At 38.8% G+C, this 19,581-nt stretch overlaps 1 protein-coding gene across 2 annotated transcripts in view; it reads left to right on the forward strand.

The window, feature by feature from the left end:
* Positions 1-19,581, forward strand: part of RASGRF2 (Ras protein specific guanine nucleotide releasing factor 2) — a 142,480-nt gene that overhangs the window by 43,192 nt on the left and 79,707 nt on the right. For both annotated transcript variants that reach the window (XM_076362795.1, XM_076362796.1), the window contains exons 2-8: positions 2,242-2,348; positions 12,725-12,872; positions 13,495-13,584; positions 15,380-15,633; positions 16,739-16,818; positions 17,280-17,473; positions 19,014-19,123. In XM_076362795.1, coding sequence (XP_076218910.1) covers positions 2,242-2,348; positions 12,725-12,872; positions 13,495-13,584; positions 15,380-15,633; positions 16,739-16,818; positions 17,280-17,473; positions 19,014-19,123 — 983 coding nt within the window. The remainder of the gene's footprint in view (positions 1-2,241; positions 2,349-12,724; positions 12,873-13,494; positions 13,585-15,379; positions 15,634-16,738; positions 16,819-17,279; positions 17,474-19,013; positions 19,124-19,581) is intronic.

Raw genomic sequence — 19,581 nt, forward strand, 5'->3', positions numbered from 1 at the left:
ATCTTTATATATACTTCTTAAAATAGACTATTCCATAGTCTATAAACAGAACACATTTGTCTGTAATCTTGCTGCACTTTTTACTGTCCTGTAGGTCATTTTCAACTGCACTGTATTGTTATAAAAGTTTTTATCACTGCTATGGAGAATCCTATGGACCTGATTAAATGTTTCTTTCTATTCATGGCATTCAGGTCTAAGTGGTACGCACTGTCAAAAAAACACAGTTTTATTGTCCTTTTAATGATTTATTGATCCTCGTCTGTGCTCTGGTGGTGTTTCATTTCTGAAACTTAATGGACCTGACCCTGGACTTTCTTTGTACAGCCTGTTAAATGTGAATGCTGCTTCTTATTTTGCCTTGTTTCTGTTTTGTTGGTTTGTTACTAATCCTGCAGTGCTTGTGGTCTTCTGTATGAAAAGTGTTTTGTATACATGTAACAATGTTTAGTAAATTAATATAATGCACAAATGAACAGTTTTATCCTTGTGGAATGCCATCATATGTACTCATGTTACCTGAAAAGAAACCAAACATATGAGTGTACTCAGATGCAGAGAGGCAGCTTGGTTTTGTAAATGTGAGGTCCCCAGGCACAAACCTCGATGCAAATACAGGTGCACAGGCAGTGCTAGAGCCAGTGTAGTGAATCCAGTGCATCTGGGGTGTATTGAACCTGCTCTGTGCACACTGCGCATCCAACTTGTGTGTTGTACGTGCACAGCAGGCTGCCAGATGTTTCAGAAGGCACCAATAAATGGCTGAAATAATCTCTTTTTTATATGGACAAAATTCCTTATCAGTGTTGACGATATCTGCAGCCAATTCTCTGTAGGTAAAATTTCATCCCTTCTGTTTCTGTCTATGCTTGTGTTCCTCCTGCCTTGGAAATGGCTTTTAATTCTGAGCCGTTTTATATTTGCTTGATCTCCAGCATGGTGTTTGGCTCAGAGAGGCTTCTTCAGCTGAGCTGTGGGCTTGACAATGAAAGCACGATGTTGACATCACTTCAGGTTTCTTACTGCTGTAAACAATGGCTAATGGCGTGGGAGAACGCAAATTACATACCTCGCTTGCTGACTGGAGCAAGTTTGGGATTTGCTGTTAGACCCCAGAAAGTAATTGCTGCCACATGTGGTTATACTGGGTTCCCTGGGATGAAGGTGGAAGAGGGGTTGAGAAGTTCTAGGTAATGAAGAGAACTGAGTGATCTGGTGCAGGGATGTTTAGCTATAGGAGCTCCTGAATCACATCGGACCTAATAACCAGATGGTTTTATGTATGGTCCCTCTGCCTGTGAAGCAGCTTGCTTACTAATGGGTGTATTTAAGGCATCTATGGAAATTACAGGTGTGCGTTTAGGTAGAATATTTTCTCACCTATTTTCATCTAAGTTGGAAGAATTCCGTTTGCTACCTGGCTCTAAGTTAGTATGCAAGCTATGCAAAATAAGGTCGTAAATTACCAACATTGTGAAATGGGTTTTAAGGTAGATGACTGGGGGTTCTCCCCTCCCCACTAGATATTACCATTATTACTATATTCTGAAAATAGCAAAAACTTTCCTGAAATTCTGTCTTCTACGGAACATACTGTGGGCAATGTCCTTCATGTAAGAAATGCCATCGAAGAATATGACACTTCTTGTGTGAACAGCATTTTCTTGTGAAAACAAAAAGTTGTTGCAATGACAATTATGGGTGAGGCTTCTTCAAAGAAGGGCAAAAATGTTTTGGGAGTGTGATGAATGAGAAGGGACACTTTCCTTGTTCTTTTGGAAAGGTGAGGAAATAAGCTAGAGCCAGTGCACAATCCGCGTTCTTGTGAGGAAGTAGTGGCAGTTCCAGATTTGGTGTCCTGTGCTGGCATCTAAGAAAAATTTTAGGTGAAAAAACGCAAGGGAGAAAGAACTACAGGCACCCCACTACAGTCACACTATTGTATTTGACTGTAGAAGCTGCTTAGGGAATTATATTCTGTTGTTTTGTGTGTGGGAGCTTAAGAACAATAACTTACGATAAGTATCATGAAAGCTATTACCTTGATACACAGGGGAATATGTTAAGGATACAGTTTCAACTTCAATCCATGTTTCATAACTAATAGCTTAATACACATCTTCCTAGGCTGGCAATGCTTTGGGCTGTGTTTAAAAAGTCAGATTTTTTTTTTTTTTAATTTTATATATCTATTTTATTTAAAAGAGTTTCTGAACATTTTTTTCTTGTTCTAATTTGCAGCATTACTTTACTGTTCTTTTTGGCCATGAAGGGCAGAAGCCACTGGAGCTCCGTTGTGAGGACGAAGTTGATGGAGATGAATGGGTAGAAGCTATTCACCAAGCTAGGTATGAAACCTGATTTTTAATCCTCAGCTCCATTTTATTGTAAATAAATTGATAATAATTTGAAAATCTAAATTCACTGTCTAAATAGAAATAAATGTTACAGTGCATTACATGCATATTGCTTGCAATTCATGGGTATGTTATAGGAAAAAATGCCTTTATCATTCATGCTTATATCACTGTATTTTATCATTCACGAGTGATTGTGTTCCAGTTGAAATTAGTTCAAGAAAAATACTCTTTTATTGGAAACGATCCCTAGGATTAGTCCTCTGTTAGGGGCAAAATGTGTTATATGAATGAAGAAATAGGTGATACGCAAAATGAATAAATGAGTGTTTCTTAAAAAGCTCATATATAGAAATAAATGTAAGAAAGACGAGGTCAAACCATTATGATGATAAAGTGCCACAAATAAAATTTCGACTTTAAAGCTGAAGTCCTGAACAACGATCAGTCTTGTGAAAAGGGACATGGTAGGACTTCCAGCCATGGAGTAATCTTCCCCTGAGAAAAGGTCTGCATGGTGAATAGGCAAGGTTTACACCCTAATCTAAATGAAAATCATCTAACTGAAGGTCTGTGAAATGGTTTGCGGAGGCAAATGTCTTTGCTGAAATGCACTTTCTCCAGCCTCCTCTCATAGACACTCACCTCAGCTAATCTACAGTGCCATGGTAACGCACGAGGAACCAGGCAGTTTCTGAGTTGCTTAGGACATGAGCCATGTAAACAGAAGTGATTTTGCTTTATAACTAAAAATGAACACCACCAGCTAGTAGTTTTTAATTTAGAACTTGTGAAATGAGGCCCTGAAGCTGCAGGTCTTGTGTCAGCTGGGCATCCAGTGTTTGAATCTGCATCCTGTTCATAGCATTGGTACCTAACTGAACAGGGTTTCCTGCTTTCTTGGAAAGCACCTGCTGGGTTGTGGTATTAGGTGAACACATTATTTCACATCTTGAGAAGCTATGAGGCTTTGAACTGTCAGCCCATCCCAGGAGAGCATGTCCACCAGCGGGCAGTCCCGTATTGCTGAGGGAGGAAGAGAGGAGGAAGATCTTCACTTTGTGTCTGGATCTGGGTCCATTTCTTTTGTGGAGTACGACTGAAAGCAAGTGAAGAAAGGGGCATGACTTTTTGCCTTGTGGTAAGGGCATTCAGGGGAAGTAGGATCCTACAGTTCCCTGTTCTCAGGATAATTTTCTTCTTGTCCATTGCCTGGTGTAAAAGACATGTAAGCAAGAAGAGTTTCATAACACTGAGTTAAAATTTCTCTCTGGGTAGTTCAGTCCATAAATGTATCACACATGAATTTTCAAGGCAGAACTTAACAGAAAATTAAGCCAATGTTAAACAACACACAGTTGAAAATACTGAGAACTTAAACTTGCTAAGAAGAAGTTAGTCATGAGGTTTGAGGTCGGGGTGGTTGAATTTTGACTCCACCAGAAAGTTATCACTGCAGCCTTCAGAAGATAACTGGGTCTCTGTTGTAAGCAAGATCAGTCTTTGTATCTCTGTCCCTTTTGCTATTTGAATTTTTTCCCCTTTATTTGTGCCTATCTGAAATGACAGTCCTAATAATACCAAACTATGGACACCACTGTGAAGGATATTCTCAGGACCCTATATCATTTGGGGGATTTTCTTAATCTACTTTTCTGCATAGGTCTCTAAATTTCTTGGGGAAATTTTTCAGGAACTGGGATGTGGCTTTTTTTTCCCCTAGTAATCTTTTCTTGAAGAAAATATCAACAAGTGACAAAAAAATTTCTGAAATTTACTTGCTAAACATAGAGTGTTGTACACTACTGTGGTTACCTCATTGTTCTGATGTTTTTCTACTTCACCAGAAGCTGCTTTTATTTGCTTTACATTGTGTCTAGCAAAACAACTTGGAGTTGCATAATTAGTTACTTAACCATTGGGTCTTTTACCAAAGATACATAACAAAGAAGTGAAAATAATAGTTTTAGACTATTGCATAAGATTTTTCTTGCCAACTTAATTAAACAAAATAGAACAGATTTGCTTCAGGGATTAAATTTTGCCTGCGTCATGATTTGGACTTTTTTCCTTGAGTTCATCTGTCTTTTTGACAAACGGGACAGCTTTGGCAACTTCTTCCGTGTCACTGTTCATTTGAGGCTAGCCTAAGACATTTCTGACCCTTCTCTCAGGTTTTTGTTTTGAATTGCTAAATGACATTTTGTGTAGCCCTTTGAAGATACTTTATTGTAGTATCTCAGGTGTCTTAGGTAAAAATTCTAGGAGGTATTGAGAACATTCCCACTACCCTTAAATTGAAAACAGGTCTGGGAACATCCTGTTCTGTGTCATATGTTGGCATTTGCGAAATGGAAATAATTGCTTTCCGGAGGGTCTCATCCTCATAAGTAGCTATGGTAATCCATGTTTTAGCTGAGACCAAGTAGTTGAGGTTTTTTTCTTCTGTCCTTTTTTTTCACCCCCTTTTCTTAGATGGACGTATGCAAAATCTAATTTTGGATTGGTTTTTGTGACTTTTTGCCAAATACATGTTTGCAGCCATCAAAATCTCTTCCATGTTTTATTTATTTTACAAGTTATAAACAGACTGTTGAAAAAATAACACGGTCTCACTGCACCCCATGTCCCACTCTAGATAAATAGGTATTTTATTTGGATGCAAGTTCATAATTAAAGGATTTTCTGCTGTGGCATTGTCCATTGTTTCTTGGAAGATTTCACTGTGGGTGGGATGCTACTGCTTATCATTTGGGGGGTACTGTGCACACTCCTCGAGAGCTGACAGGCTCTTGCATGCTGCAGCTAGATGCTGCATTGCTTATGTTCCTGACCGTAGTGCCCTCTCCTCATTTGAGAGAGATTGTTTTGTGAGCTTGCAATGGGAGGTGCAATACAATATATTTTAATGGGACTCCATTATGAGCTCCACATGCATACCTACTTCTCATCTATTTCTATTTTATTTGAATTCTCAATGTTTTGAGTTCTCAGTAATATCCAGGGTGGCAGAGTAAGGTTTGCTTCTTCTGAGTTACATTTCTGGGCTGGAGGATTTGTTCTTGGCAAATCCTAATTCCTCTGTCAGTGACTGCATGTGGAAGTCCTGTTTTGGGCTTTATTCCAGAACTCAGTCTCTTAGGAAAAAAAATCTGTTTCACCCTCACTACACTGAGGTGGACTTTTCACCCTCTCTTACAAATTCTTCTATGGTTTTAATTTTTTTTTGCATTTAACTCAAAAGCATTTATGCTTCTTTTCTTTATATGGATGCACTACTAATCAAATTTCTTGGCCTTTTCTACTTTAGCTTATTGGAAAGTCTTAAAGTAGGTGCTTCAGGCTGTAGTTTCATGTATGCTTTAGTCCTGCATAAACCCACATTGCCGCTGAAGGAAGCAGTTGTCATTCTCATAAGTCAGCCATTCATTCCCACACCTTTACCAGCCCTTCTCTCATGCAGGCACAAGTGTGAACTTAATTGGGAAACTGATTTGCCCTAAAAGGAATTATGTTTTGTTTATTTTTTGCCAGCTTAGTTTTAATCCTTCTCATTCCTCTGGGTCTGTTCACTGCACATCCATGTAACACACCTGTGTTCACTGCACAAGGGAGAGGGAAGCACGTGGGTGGGATGTGGGAGAGCACAAGTGCTATGTGGGAGGGAAAGTGGGAGTGCCTCTTTCAGCTAGGTCGCTGTTTAAAGTGCATGAGCAACTACTGCCCTCCAACTGGCAATTTAAAAAAAAAAAAAAAAAAGGCTTGCTCTCAGATTTGTTGACACACCACTTGCTGGTGCAGGGTGTGTTTCACATAGTATTTTGTAGGCAGTTGTGAGCTCAGTATGGTAGCTCAGAGCTGCCTGGAAGCTCAGGGCAAATGCCTTGCTAGTAATGCCTCGCTGTTGGAGAAACTGTATTAGCTGAGGCTTGGTGCTATAATAACCAAAATTTTGTATTTTCCAGTTGACTGGGAATGAGGCAGAGAGAATTTGAGTAATGTTCAAAACACGGGCAAAGCAATCTCATATCTGCCTTCCAAATAACGTCTGGCTAGATCCACAGAACAAAGTGGTAGGGGTTGCCAGAGCCGGTAGCTTGATAGAGGTGAGGCTGCCGCTGCTCCCTGTACCCAGGTTGAACCAGAAGTGAGCCTGGGCATGTATTTCCAACTCAAATGAACACCCATATGTACATACAAACACAGCTGGCTGCACAGATCAGCACAGACAGAAGCATTCAGCACTCTCACAGGCACAGACAACACCAGCAGCCTCATCCTGTTCTCCTCTCTGATCAGTATGAATGTATGTTAGTGGAAAAATATATACAATACATATATACAGTATGGGTCCCCCCAATAAATAGCCTAGCCATGCAGTCTGTCCAGGTGCTGGCCATGGATCCTTTGTCTCCCCAGTTGCTGGCACCTGGAAGTACAAGCCCCCAGTGCCCGCAGACCCTCTCCAGTTGCTGGTACTCAGACCCCCTCACTCACAGATAAGCTTGCATCCCCGCCCCAGCACACTGTGGATCCATCCCCCAGTACCTGGTCTGAGACACTTAGCTTACTCCAGTAACTGGCCCTGGACCCCATGGACTTCCAGGCATCTCACACACCCACATATGCATTGTGGATCCCCCACTAATTGGTGCACAGGTCCCCTCGACCCTGCACATATGAACACATATGTAGACCCAAACACTATGGATCCCTCCCGTAACTGCCTTGCATACTCAGACTAACTGGTAACTAGCCCTCGGATGTTCTCATCTCCATCTGTCACAGGCACATACACATGTGCAAATAAGTTTTTCAATCAACCACCCAACCACACGGTCTTCCTGGTAGCTGGGTTGGATCTCCTGTGCCCTCCAGTAGCCAAATCACAGTCTCTTATGATCCAACCTAGACTGACTGCATCTTCAACACCTGGCTTCCCAGCAACTAATCACTAGCTAGCCAGGCTTGACAGTGGCTAGTGATCACACACTGACATACACACCCAGATGATATGCACACACTCCCACCTCTCCAGTGGCACTGCAGACACACAGGGACCTATGGCCCCTGGGTCCCAACTCCAGTAGCTGGCAGTTAGAGCTCCATGGATGCATATACGGAGTCCCCTCACCCAGGAAAGTAATGAGTTTAATGAGAGGACAGGATGGACTGTGCTGATCAGGTGCAGAGCACAGCCAGACAAGTGTACTGATCAACCTGGTTACATGTGACCCTTTATCCCCTTTTATCCCCTTATCTCTGTGTTTTGCCAAGCTTGCTCCTCCTCAAACCTCCTTGATCCCTCCTTTTCCCTGCCTTTGGTTCCTCCCTTAAACATCCCATAACAAGCCTTGTACAATCCCAAAATGGTCTTCCCTGTATCCCATAATAAGTTTCTCTCCCCTATAGCTGGTAACCCTTCTCAGCCTGAAAGGTGATCTGGAGAGCCTTTCCACTGACTCATCTTGATGGGTTTCACCTGCCGGCTGATGAGGCTGGTGGCTGTCCTGTTATGGGCCTGGGAGGAGCTGGGGTGGGGTAGGAGGCTTGTTTCTCTGACTGGGTTCCCCTGCCTGGCATTGTGGCCCTTCCTGTTTGTGGCGATGGACCTTTCATGGGCTGATCTTGTGATAGCCTTGGCAGCAGCCAGATCAGGGGGCTCGTTTCTCTCAGTTAGGTTATTTGGGTTACAGCAGCTACCATCATTCCTCTGTGCTCCCTTGTGCTGGTTAAGATCAGCCTTTTATCACACACCCTAACATTGCCTACCAGAGGTGACCGTACCTCCTGTGCTCCTTGCACATCACTTCATAGAAATCTGTTTTATCCCCTAGAAGGGCTATGTTCTTGGAGCAGACATCTCAGTGCTGTTGCAAAGGGCTCCTTAAGCCCCTCAAGGGGGCTTGTAGGCCTTGGCAGGCAGCACTTTAGATAGCTTAGACACGAAACTTCAAAAGCAGTGATGGTTATTCTGGTAATTATGGCTGTCCAGATGATTGGTGTGGTCATTGTTTTCTAAGGGAACATTTGAAATCCCCCCAGTCACTATCACTATCTCTCTGGAGATAGTAGCTCTAAGTTCGTAACAGCTCTGTGAAGCCTCAGCTCACGCAGCGAGGAGTGTCCCTTCCATTGTATTTGGTCTGGACTTCATAGCTGCTGTTGAATTCTGTCCCAGTTTTGCATAATGGGGTATAGTGCCTGTCTGGTCCAGTCTGTTTGTAGATGAATTCCTATGGTCAGATTTTCCTGGATAAATTGAGTGCCAGGACAATTGAAACAGCTGCTTTTAGTATGAGTTTTAAGTGAGTCTGATGAGTAACATTTTGGTTGATGAGGTGTGTTTTCAGGGTTGTCTCATTCTTGCATAAGAGGGTAGCATTCCCCTCCCCACACACCCATGGTCCAAGAGTAAACCATTCTCCAACTGACATGATTTGGGTGCATGAAACCTCCTGTGGTTGTTGGGTCCACCCTTCCAAAAGAGTTTGTATTCCAGTTTGTATTTCTCTGTCTCAATTAAAAGGATCTTGTACTAAAAATCATGAGCCATTTGGGGTGTGGACTTCTCATGCTTCCCCGTGTATCACACAGTCCTACACCCACCCTCCAATCCTGGTTGCTTTAGTTGTTCACCAGTCCAAGTGCCATTTCCCACCTGTTTGTCTGGAAACTCCCCTTCTACAGCCTTTCTAAACAGTTGTCAATGCGTGTCTGAAAGCCGATCTTAATTTTATATCTTCTGATAAGCCTCAGACCTGTAACCCTTGCAGCCATAGGTGTCCCTTGATATCCCATATCATACAGGAGTTGGTTAAAGGCTAATGGTGCTTGTGTACAGGTGGTCTCCCAAGTCACCTTCGTTAGAGTCATAGGGATGGATTGCATAAGTTCTATTGCAACTTTTACTGTTTCCATCCCTAGTGTGGCTGTTAATGTGCCATTAGACTTTAAAACCTGTCTGGAGGCTATTCCTCCTCTGTTAAGGAGTCCTATAGCTGCTTGAAGGTGGTTAGCATGGGCAGATGTAGGTAATTTCTTTTGCATTGCAGACCCCAGAGCCATATTGCCTGGTTTTCATAAAAAGTTGATTACATTGTGCATTTTGCATTTCAAAAGGGTGATTTGATATGACCATAAATAGTTCTGGCCAGGTTCAATGCCTGGTGCTTTTAAAGCTGCCTGAGCAGCTCTAGTACAATTAGCGTAGAATGATCCAATGAACCATAAGTGGTCTGAATTCAGTACAAAAATAAATTGTATTTGCTAGTAGCACTACTGGAGCCTTTATCTTGGTCTGCTGCTACAACGAGGAGACCCTAATAATGAGGCACTGGTTAAACGTTTTCCAGTTTTCCTACATTTTCTGAGCATGCCAACTCTCATGGGGCCTAAATGATGCACCATTTTTCTCAGGACTCACTTCATTTCTTCCTGTCTCCATGTGGTAGGTAGTGGTCAATCAGAGCTTAAGGTTCTTGAAATACCTGGTTTGAGTCCTGTCTCTACAAACGATAATAGGAAATAGGTATAGCCTCAGCTTTCAGGATGCTCTGTCTTTAAGTCTCACTACATATTATTATAAGTTTATAGAATTGCTTCTCTCAATAAAATGTTAATACAAATTCATAGAAAGCTGTGTTTCGCAGCAGTTGCTTCTTTCTATTAAAGGATATCCAAGCCAGAGAACTAGATCTAGGCTGGCTGCTTACAAGTTGTTACATGAATTTTTCATCTTCCTTTGACATTTGAACACTTTGGTACAATTTTCTTTTATAAAGGATTTTGTATACATGTGTAATCAATTCAGTATTGAAACCCTGCCCTCTTCGAAGGCTCCTGGGCATTATGCTGGCTATACAGGTTAGCACTTTAGGCATGATGATCTTCAACTCATACATACAGAGAGTTGCATGAAAAGGGCTGTTGGAAGTACGTGAAGTTTATTCCAAAATCCTATGCTTTTCCTTTCCCAGAGCAAGTAGCAGTTTTCAGAAGGAAAATGGATAGCCTGTTCTAAGTTACTGTAGGTGTACATAGGCTTTTCTAATTAACTCCTCTTCATACTGCTAATTATGGGAGTGAAGGAAATGGTTTGGTTTCCAGGCTGAGACTGACATTTTAGACAGCCAAAGCCACTAACTAGGCAAAATACTCTAAGTACATCTCAAAAGAACAAAAACTTTTCAATCCTCCATAGCAAAGTTCTTGTTCCGTAGTAAAGCAAGACTGTGGAAGTCTGGCTTAATGCATTTAAAGAAGCTGAAAAATCCAGATAAAGTTTCTTCCCCTAAAGGAGAAAAATAAAAATAAAAAAAAAGTGGAAGAAAAACATTGTATATAATAGTATTCTGAATCTTACGTCAGCTCTGACTGCAGCTGCTGTTCACCCTTTGTGACTCTGTGTCCCATTTTCCTCAGTCTTGAATAAAAGCAAAGCCAAATCTGTCAAATTCTGTATTGGAAACCTTTGGTAGCAAAAGTTTAAGAAAATTTTGAAAAGGATAAATAGAAAAAAGGTCTTGTCACCTATCTAGATCTGGTTTTACATAGAAAAGACTACTTTTCTTATTATATGTAAATCAAGGTGGTGCTGCAAGCACTACGGAATGCATTTTCTTACATATGTTACAAGTGTTTTTATCTTCCTAACTCATCATCATAAAAGAACAAATACTAACTATGTTTCTAACTCAGACACTTTTTATCATGTGCAAATGCCTTTTAGGGTGCAAAGAGATTAAGTATTGTCGTTTCTGAAAAAACAGGATTCTTGCAAAACAAAAAAGATTTTTATTGAACAATTTAAAAGAACTAAATCTCATACTTTATTACTGTTTATTCTACAGTTAAGATATATGGATTGCTTCATGACAGATTTTTTTATGTATGTTGTTTTACTTGCTGGAAGAGGTGCTCTGGGCTTTTTTTTTTGCTATTTATTGTTTACTATTGCAGTAGTTAAAATATAAAAATAAATGCAATAGAATTAAATTCACTTTTTATTCTTTTTATAATCCATTCAAGGAAGAAAAACTTTTGCTTTATGATAGCTGTGGGAGCTCATTCTAATTATTTTAAATCTAAGCTTGCTTTCCAGGTTAGGTGTTGAATTTAATAGCTGTACTTAATGTTGGCCCCCTCCAGTATATAACTGCACTAATACTGATTGAAATGGCAGTAAATATATTAAAAAAAAGATTAACTGGAGAGGATGCACATTATTACATTTTCTAAAAATGTTAATTTTTTTATGAGTGCTGTAACAAGTAGAAAGAAATTCAGAAGGAAAAGATGTGCAATCCAAAAATTCCTTCTGTCAAATCCTGTGCTAACTTGACAGCAGAAAAAGGTATGATAGTCAGCATTTTCAGTGATAGATCATAAAATAGTAAGAGATCCCTTGTCAAAGATTTAGGGCTTCATTCTGCCATGTTTTGTGCAGTTTGGTCTTTATCTTGTAAAATTATTTAACTCTTAGAGGAACAAGCTTCTTGAAACCTAGGTAAAGAGGCAGTATGTGTCTGTAGATTTTGCTGAATCAAGGCCAGCAAACAAGCACTTCGTAGGACTCTGCTTTTTCTGCATGTTTAAGTTATCTATGTGAGAGAGACTGAATCACATGAAAGAACAGTCTGATGAAGATGTTGCATAGGAAGAAACTGATTTCTCCTTTACCTGAAGTTGTGAACAGTACTTCCAGTATGATGCTCATCACTGCTCTGGTTGTGACATCTGATTGCACTAGCGATACTGTCCCTTTTCAGGAAAATACAAATCAATGGCAGTTTGCCACCCAAGAGCTAAAAGAAAGGACTGACACCATAGTTCCTGTTACTAATTAGAATAAATGCATTTATTTGAGTAACCTCAAACTGGGCTAAACAATAAAATAGGTGTTAGCAAACTAAAATAACAGTTATGATGAGAATTCTTCCATAAAGGGATCTGTCAGGTGGAGAGAATTAGAAATAGTTCTGATGAAGTGCCAGATGCTCCCCCCAAGTTGTCCCAAAAGATGGGAAAAAAGCAGCCCTTAAAATAACTAAAATAAATTAAATTAATAGAATTCTTGGGCTTACCCTGAGAATTAGAAGCTCATAAAAAGATCGGTGCAATTATCTTGCTCTCGGTAACTGGATACTGGGAAACTGGGTACTGCTAGTGCCTGTGTCTACAAGGGATATGGAACGCTATCGGTTTGGATGATTTATGATCAAGCTATTCATTATATATTAAGCCAAACAAACACAGTTTTGCAGTTTCTTGTCATTGGTGTAATGTTTATTCTGTCAATATCTCATAAGGGGCTACAGAAGACAATATTTGGCTATTTTTTGTAACATAAATGTTTTCCCTTTTAGTTATTCAGATATTCTGATTGAAAGGGAGGTGTTAATGCAGAAGTACATTCATCTCGTCCAGATTGTAGAGACTGAAAAGATTGCAGCCAATCAGCTTCGACATCAGCTTGAAGATCAAGACACAGAAATTGAAAGACTTAAATCTGAGGTATGTGCCAGAGTCATCAAGCAATCATTGAATTGTAACATTTTGCTGTGTGCATTGCAATAATATTCAATATTTCTGTAATATTTGTGAAAATAACAGAACCCAGTAAGGTTAATATGTAATAGTCTCCATATGAACCCTTGGCAAAATATTTTTCTTAGGTGTATTGGGGGCTGTTAAACTGATTGGATTACTTCTTTGTCAGAGACACGTTGCTTTGCAGTATGGGTCCCATTGATTGTATTATTTCCTACCTATCTTCACATGAGGAGTTTGATCCTCGACACATTGTCTTTGGTTGTGACAGTATTGTGGACTATTCCAAACTGCTCTATTTCACCGAATGTTAAAAAATCTTATTACAGTCCTGAGCTGATAAGGTCTGAAAGGCTCACTTGGTTTTGAGAGGAGAACCAGCTCTCTTCTGGTCCTTCCTCCATCTGGATCAAGAGCCTTGCTGGTTTTCAGAGAACTGTGTTCATGTCCCTGTGACCAAATATGTGCTTGTCATTCTGTGCAGCTTTAACAGGCTTGAAGAAGGGGAAAATATTTTTCTGTTAGTTCTGTAACTAAGAGTTTCATTAACTTGAGAAAGCATTTAATGAATGGTTGTTTTTGTCAGATTATAGCTCTCAATAAAACAAAAGAAAGAATGCGACCTTATCAAGGCAACCAGGAAGATGAGGATCCAGATATTAAAAAAATTAAAAAGGTAAACATGCAGTCTTCTGTGCTTAAGAGGAGAAGGGTGGGGTGGGGGGTGTACTTCTGTATTTTAGTCTGTCTAGTTTTGTCTTCATTTATTTTTATTAAGTACAGTCAAATAGCAAGATTCCTTTTGCCCTGCCCCTACTTAAACCTCTTAAATTACATCAGCTTCCTATGTTTCAGTGCCGCATTTATCCCATGGTGTATTTGTTACTTAAGTAATTTTTACTTGCAAGGTATATATTCAGTTTCTTAAAAAAGGTTGCACATTTCATTCAACTGCTTCTAAAGATTGAAATTAAGTCATGGGCTATGTCCTGTGGGAATCAAGTGTATAGTGACTTTATACTCCTTTCTTATAAAAATGCTTATAAAGATATAAGAGAATGACTTATATTCTGTCACTGCAGCTGGAATACAAATATCGAAAATGCAGAGAGTAGTCTTGGTTTAGGTTGTCAGCCGGTCTGCATGATGGTTATTTTTCCAGGATATTATGGCCAATGTTTTTAGTAACAGGGACAGAAGTGTCCCCATCTGTATGGCATTTACATGTGCAGCTTTTGGTAATATTGCTTAAGGCTGGATATAACCAGCCTCCAGAACTGTGCCCATTGCTGACTCCCACTGTCGTGGTTTAACCTCAGTTGGCAACACCCACAAATCCTAATGCACGAGCATGAATGGAATTCATGCTTGAAGATGTGGTCCTGTATGTGTCACCCTTATTCTCACAGTGTTCAGTCTCTTAAATTGCATAATATCCTTTATGGTATGTGGACTTAGTTTCTGACTTTTTCTGGGTCACACAGTCTGAGTCAGGATCAGCACTGAGCTAGTACCCTTGTGTGAATTTTCCTTTTTGTGTAGATTAAACATTGTAATAGAAGCTGGAAATGTCTCTTTTAGTAGAAGGAGAGCTCTGATTCTGTATATAATTCACTGCATTCTACATCTTGATTGTTTTGACAATTGGGCCCTTTTTTAAAAGTTGTGTATTCAGAGTAAACTGCTACCAGTAGGTTTTTTGCATTTCTCTTTCAAGATGAATGATCTTCACATCAAGATCAGGGCAAAGACATACTGAAATTTTCTGTGACCAGATATAGACCTTTTCTGTAACCTTTAATCCACTTGTGACTTCAACGGATATTACGCTTAAGTAGATTTTTCCATGACATAGAGATACTTTTTAAAAATGCCAAAAATCTGCCTTTTCTGGATAGTAGTATTGCTGGCCCAGGTGTCTGATACTAAGCAGTATATTGATACTTAGCTTTAAATACACATGCTAAGTGGTAGCTATTCAAAACAGAAAGCAAACTGAGTTTAACAACTATTTTAGAATTACGTCAATAATGATATCGAGTCTGTCTTGAAATGTGTTACCTGGAAGCATTGCGCAATACTTTTGGGGGTATAAGAGAAATGTGTAAGGGGAGGTAAAAGGAGTTAAAAAACCTGCAAAATGCATAGCACAGTTGTGCTGATAGGAAGAGTGTATACAAAGGTACAACATTTGAGCCTGTAGTAAAAGGTACCTTGATATGCATGTGATATCTTTGCAATCGGTTTCCTGGCAACAAATATGACCAAGGGATTGTGGAAATTTCATTAACAAACAGAAATCTAAAAAAAAATATAATTCAGGAACAATTAGATCAATAAGGGCAACAGACTTTTTTTTTTCCTTTTAAACAGAGGCATTTCATTTAAAGGGCTATTTCTACAATGAAGAGCTTATGATAAGTCATGTAATGTTTTTTCTCATTCTTCTTTTCTGCTTGGTCTATTTTTAGGTCCAGAGCTTTATGCGGGGCTGGTTATGTAGAAGAAAATGGAAAACTATTGTCCAAGATTATATTTGTTCTCCCCATGCAGAAAGTATGAGAAAAAGGAATCAGATAGTTTTTAACATGGTGGAGGCTGAATCTGAATATGTGCATCAACTTTATGTTCTTGTGAACTGTTTTCTGCGGCCCTTAAGAATGGCTGCAAGTTCAAAGAAGCCACCTATCAGTCACGATGATGTTAGTAGCATTTTCCTCAACAGGTATGGGGGTTTTTGTTTGCTTTTTGGGGGTTTCTCTGACCGTTTCTCCCCATTCTGCTTCAGTTTACAGAGGTCTGGCACTTGTTTTTTGCTCTGATGAAAGTAATGTCACTGAGGTAGACTGTGTTTCCAGGGGTGAAAGGCAAGGTGCTGTTGGTGATGCTGTTTGAAACCAGCTAGACCGCTTTGCCTCCTTACATTCTATTTCTTCCTCTGCTAAAGGAAGAAAAGGACAAATCGTGGCTCTTGGGGCAGTTCTCATAATTTTCTGTCACCTTTCCTGTTTCTTTTTCTCTTAAGAGAGCAAAATTGGACTTAGTGGCCTCATATGATCCAGATAAGATCCTGAGGATGAGTACATCAAATCTATCTTCTGTTGTCCTGCCTAAGGAGCCTCCTTCCCTTTCACTTGTCTTTTCATATCCTACAAAAACGAATTGTTCTTTGCTTTCAGCGTCCAAGTACTGTTGTAATGAGTATGTACAAATAAGCCAGCAGACATCTGATATTTGATACAGGATTGGGATTGCATCCAAGTCTGCCCCAGACTTCTAAGAAATAGAACATGTTCCTTTAGTTATGAGACATGATCACTGTACTCTTTACTTACAACTGGGATGTCCCCTACTTCTGTTGACCTCATAAGCTAAAATACAATATTAAAGTTCATGTTACAGAAAAGTTGTAAGCTTTAAATCTTAAGCAGCCGCAAGCAAGAATGTAGATGACTACAACTGGCTTGAGGTTTCTGCATCTTACTGGTCCTCTCAAACTACTGAATGCGTTGTCAAGAATATTCTTGGAAAGCCTATTCATTAAACTGTGTGGAACATGTTATTTAATAGATTCTTTTATTTAAAAGAACTGAACAGTTAGAATATGCTTTCTACACCAAATACTATATATTTTTTAGACATACTACACTAAAAATTTTAAACAATGCAATAAAAGGAAGCACTTACTTCCATAATAATAACTATGTTCTGTTTTTTCTAGCAAAGTGCAAAACATACTACTAAGCAGGAAGAGATGTTTCTCTGTGAATTATTAATCAGAAAACAAAACCTGAATTGTCTTTTTGTTTCTTTAAATACTTGTTTTTCAGTGAAACAATCATGTTTCTTCATGAGATATTTCACCAAGGCTTAAAAGCAAGAATAGCTAATTGGCCTACCTTAATCCTAGGTAAGTTACTATATTTTCTCTAGGGGTACAATTTTCGTATTTATTTTTGAATAAATTACATGAATACAGTAAGGTCTTTTTTCTTTTAAAGACAGGACTTTTTTAAAGTCCTTTTTGAATGGAATGCATTCCCAGAACTAACACCACAAAATCTGGTGTAGTGGGAGTCCCACATGGGCAGTAATGACTGTCTTCCAGTCTGTATATGAGAATGCCTCTGCCCTAAGCATTGATTAGACATGGACCCCTGAATTTTCAGTGATACTGTCTAATTATTAGCTAATCAGAACAACCATGTTTTGGCAGGTGAAAGAGCTGAGTTTAATGTTTCTAACATCTCAGTATATTGGAAACAGAACTGGTTATAGTAATTCACTTCCATAAAACATAGTAGTTTCTTTAAAAATATATTTCAAGAGATGGGTAGCTGGAAAAAAAAAGCATTTCTTGACTTTTTCTAGCTGACTTATTTGACATTCTGCTGCCAATGCTGAACATATATCAAGAATTTGTTCGGAATCATCAATATAGTCTACAAGTACTGGCAAACTGTAAACAAAACAGAGATTTTGACAAACTTTTGAAGCAATATGAAGCCAACCCAGCATGTGAGGGGCGAATGCTGGAGACTTTCCTTACTTACCCCATGTTTCAGGTAGTCTCTGTATATTTTTTGTGACTATTGTTTTTAATGATTGGTTGATTCATTTTGTGTTACTGACATTACGGTTGATTGAAGATTCTTTTTGCTTAACTAAAAATACTCTTATGCAAATTAATTTAGTTTTAATTTATTTCGTTATTATACTGAAACTCTGCCTGTAGAAATCTTTGCTCCAACTATACTGATTCATCTCTATTCAGAATCTTATGTATGTTGAACGGGAATGTGGGATGAGGACTAGTGTCAAAAGAAAAAAAGCTGAGAAATAATTACTCCACTTCTGCCTGCTGCAGGATTATGAAGCAGTCCAGACAGGGACAATATACCTGGTATAGCAAGTTAGAGCAGCCACAGGCATTTTACTAGGAATACATTTTGAAACTTTCCTTCCACTTTGTTCGCCAGTGTCTTGATGTTTAGAAAATGAAAAATATATAGCAGAAGTTTTGAAAACTTTATTTATCCTTCCGGTATTTTGTCTTGATCTGCCTGAATTAATTATTTGCGGCTATTTTAAGAGTTCTGTGAAACACTGGTCTGATGATTTTGTGTCTTTTACATTTAACCTAACATTTTACTCATCAAGAGAGTAGTCAACCCCCTCAGTTTGTTCAGTTACTGGCAAACCAAGTAGAGTAAAAAAAAAAAAGGGGTGTCAGTGACACTTGCGTTAGTGCTAGTTATTCATATTAGCTTAAAGGGCGGTTAGCACCTGTAACAATACAGTTTTTTAGCTTTGAGCTTGTATATTGTAAAGTGTTGGGATTTTTTCGTTGAGCAGAAACAAGGTCATGGGATCTTAGAAGGGAGAGAGAGGGTCTTATTCATATGTGGTGGAGGATGTCATCACTGATGACCTTTCACTTCAGCATAATAAGTCATGTCTCCTTCTCCTAAATAACTTTTATTCTGTAAAGACAAGTTATACTGCGGTATCACTTGGTTCTGGTTAAAAGCCCTGAAACTGCTTTAAGTAATAATAAATGGATCAGGATCCTTGTGCTACCCTGTGGCCTTTAATAGTCAAATACTGCGTATTCTTCAGTGTTCATTAGTGCAATGTTAATTTTGTCTAAATGCAAACAGGTCAGCTGGCATTTTCAAAGTCACAAGAAATTTAAATGCACATATCCTATTAAAATTGGGGGAAGGTATGTATGGACCTCCCAGGGAGTTTTGAAAGTTTTCTCTATTGGCACTTGGATAGCAGCATGAAACAGTGAAATTTAATGTCATATTTGTGGCTGCCTCTGATCTGATCTTTTCCTTAAAATGCCATAAATGGATCTTGTGCTTCCTCAGACTGAAAACATACATATGCATATGCAGTCTCTATAACCCAAATGTTCAGTATTTTTGGCAGTAGTTATATTTAGAATGTATGTATAATAATTTAGCTGTGGATATTCATTTTAAAAAGACTATGTTTGCAAAACTTTTCTGACCAAGGTAATAGCTAATATTTAACAAAAAGTTGTCTTGGAATTATTCCTTTAAGGATTTACTCGTTTTATACCTAATTTTTTTTAAGATTCCTAGATATATTATAACACTCCATGAACTTCTGGCTCACACACCACATGAACATGTTGAGCGAAAAAGCCTTGAATTTGCTAAATCTAAACTAGAAGAACTTTCAAGGTAAGATTTTTCTACCTTTTGTTTGATAATCTTGAATCAAAGGTTTTGAAATGGAAAATCTATTTTCTTTATTTTGGTTTGGTTTTGTTCTTTTTTAAAAAATTCTTTTAAAGAAAAGGATCAAAACCAAAAAAAAAAGAAGATAATGAAAAAAAACAAAAATACCCCAATCTAATACTTTGACTCTTCTATTTTTTTTTTTGGCTAACATAAATCTACAAGTGTCTCCTTGTATTTTGGGTAGGGGAGAATAGGAGTTGCTATAGGAGCCACCTGCTCCTGGGTTATGAGCAAAGCAATCTTCTTTACATAGAGAAATACATTTTTTTTTTCCACAGTGTAAAGATAAAGAGCATTTCCAATACTCTGTGACAATGGGAATCAATCAGGGTCTTGAAAAGTACTGAGTTCTCAATCTGTGTTATAGTTTACGTGCGTTAATGAAATAACTGGTTTTC

Source organism: Aptenodytes patagonicus, chromosome Z (genome assembly GCF_965638725.1).
Source record: "Aptenodytes patagonicus chromosome Z, bAptPat1.pri.cur, whole genome shotgun sequence".
Lineage (NCBI taxonomy): Eukaryota > Metazoa > Chordata > Aves > Sphenisciformes > Spheniscidae > Aptenodytes > Aptenodytes patagonicus.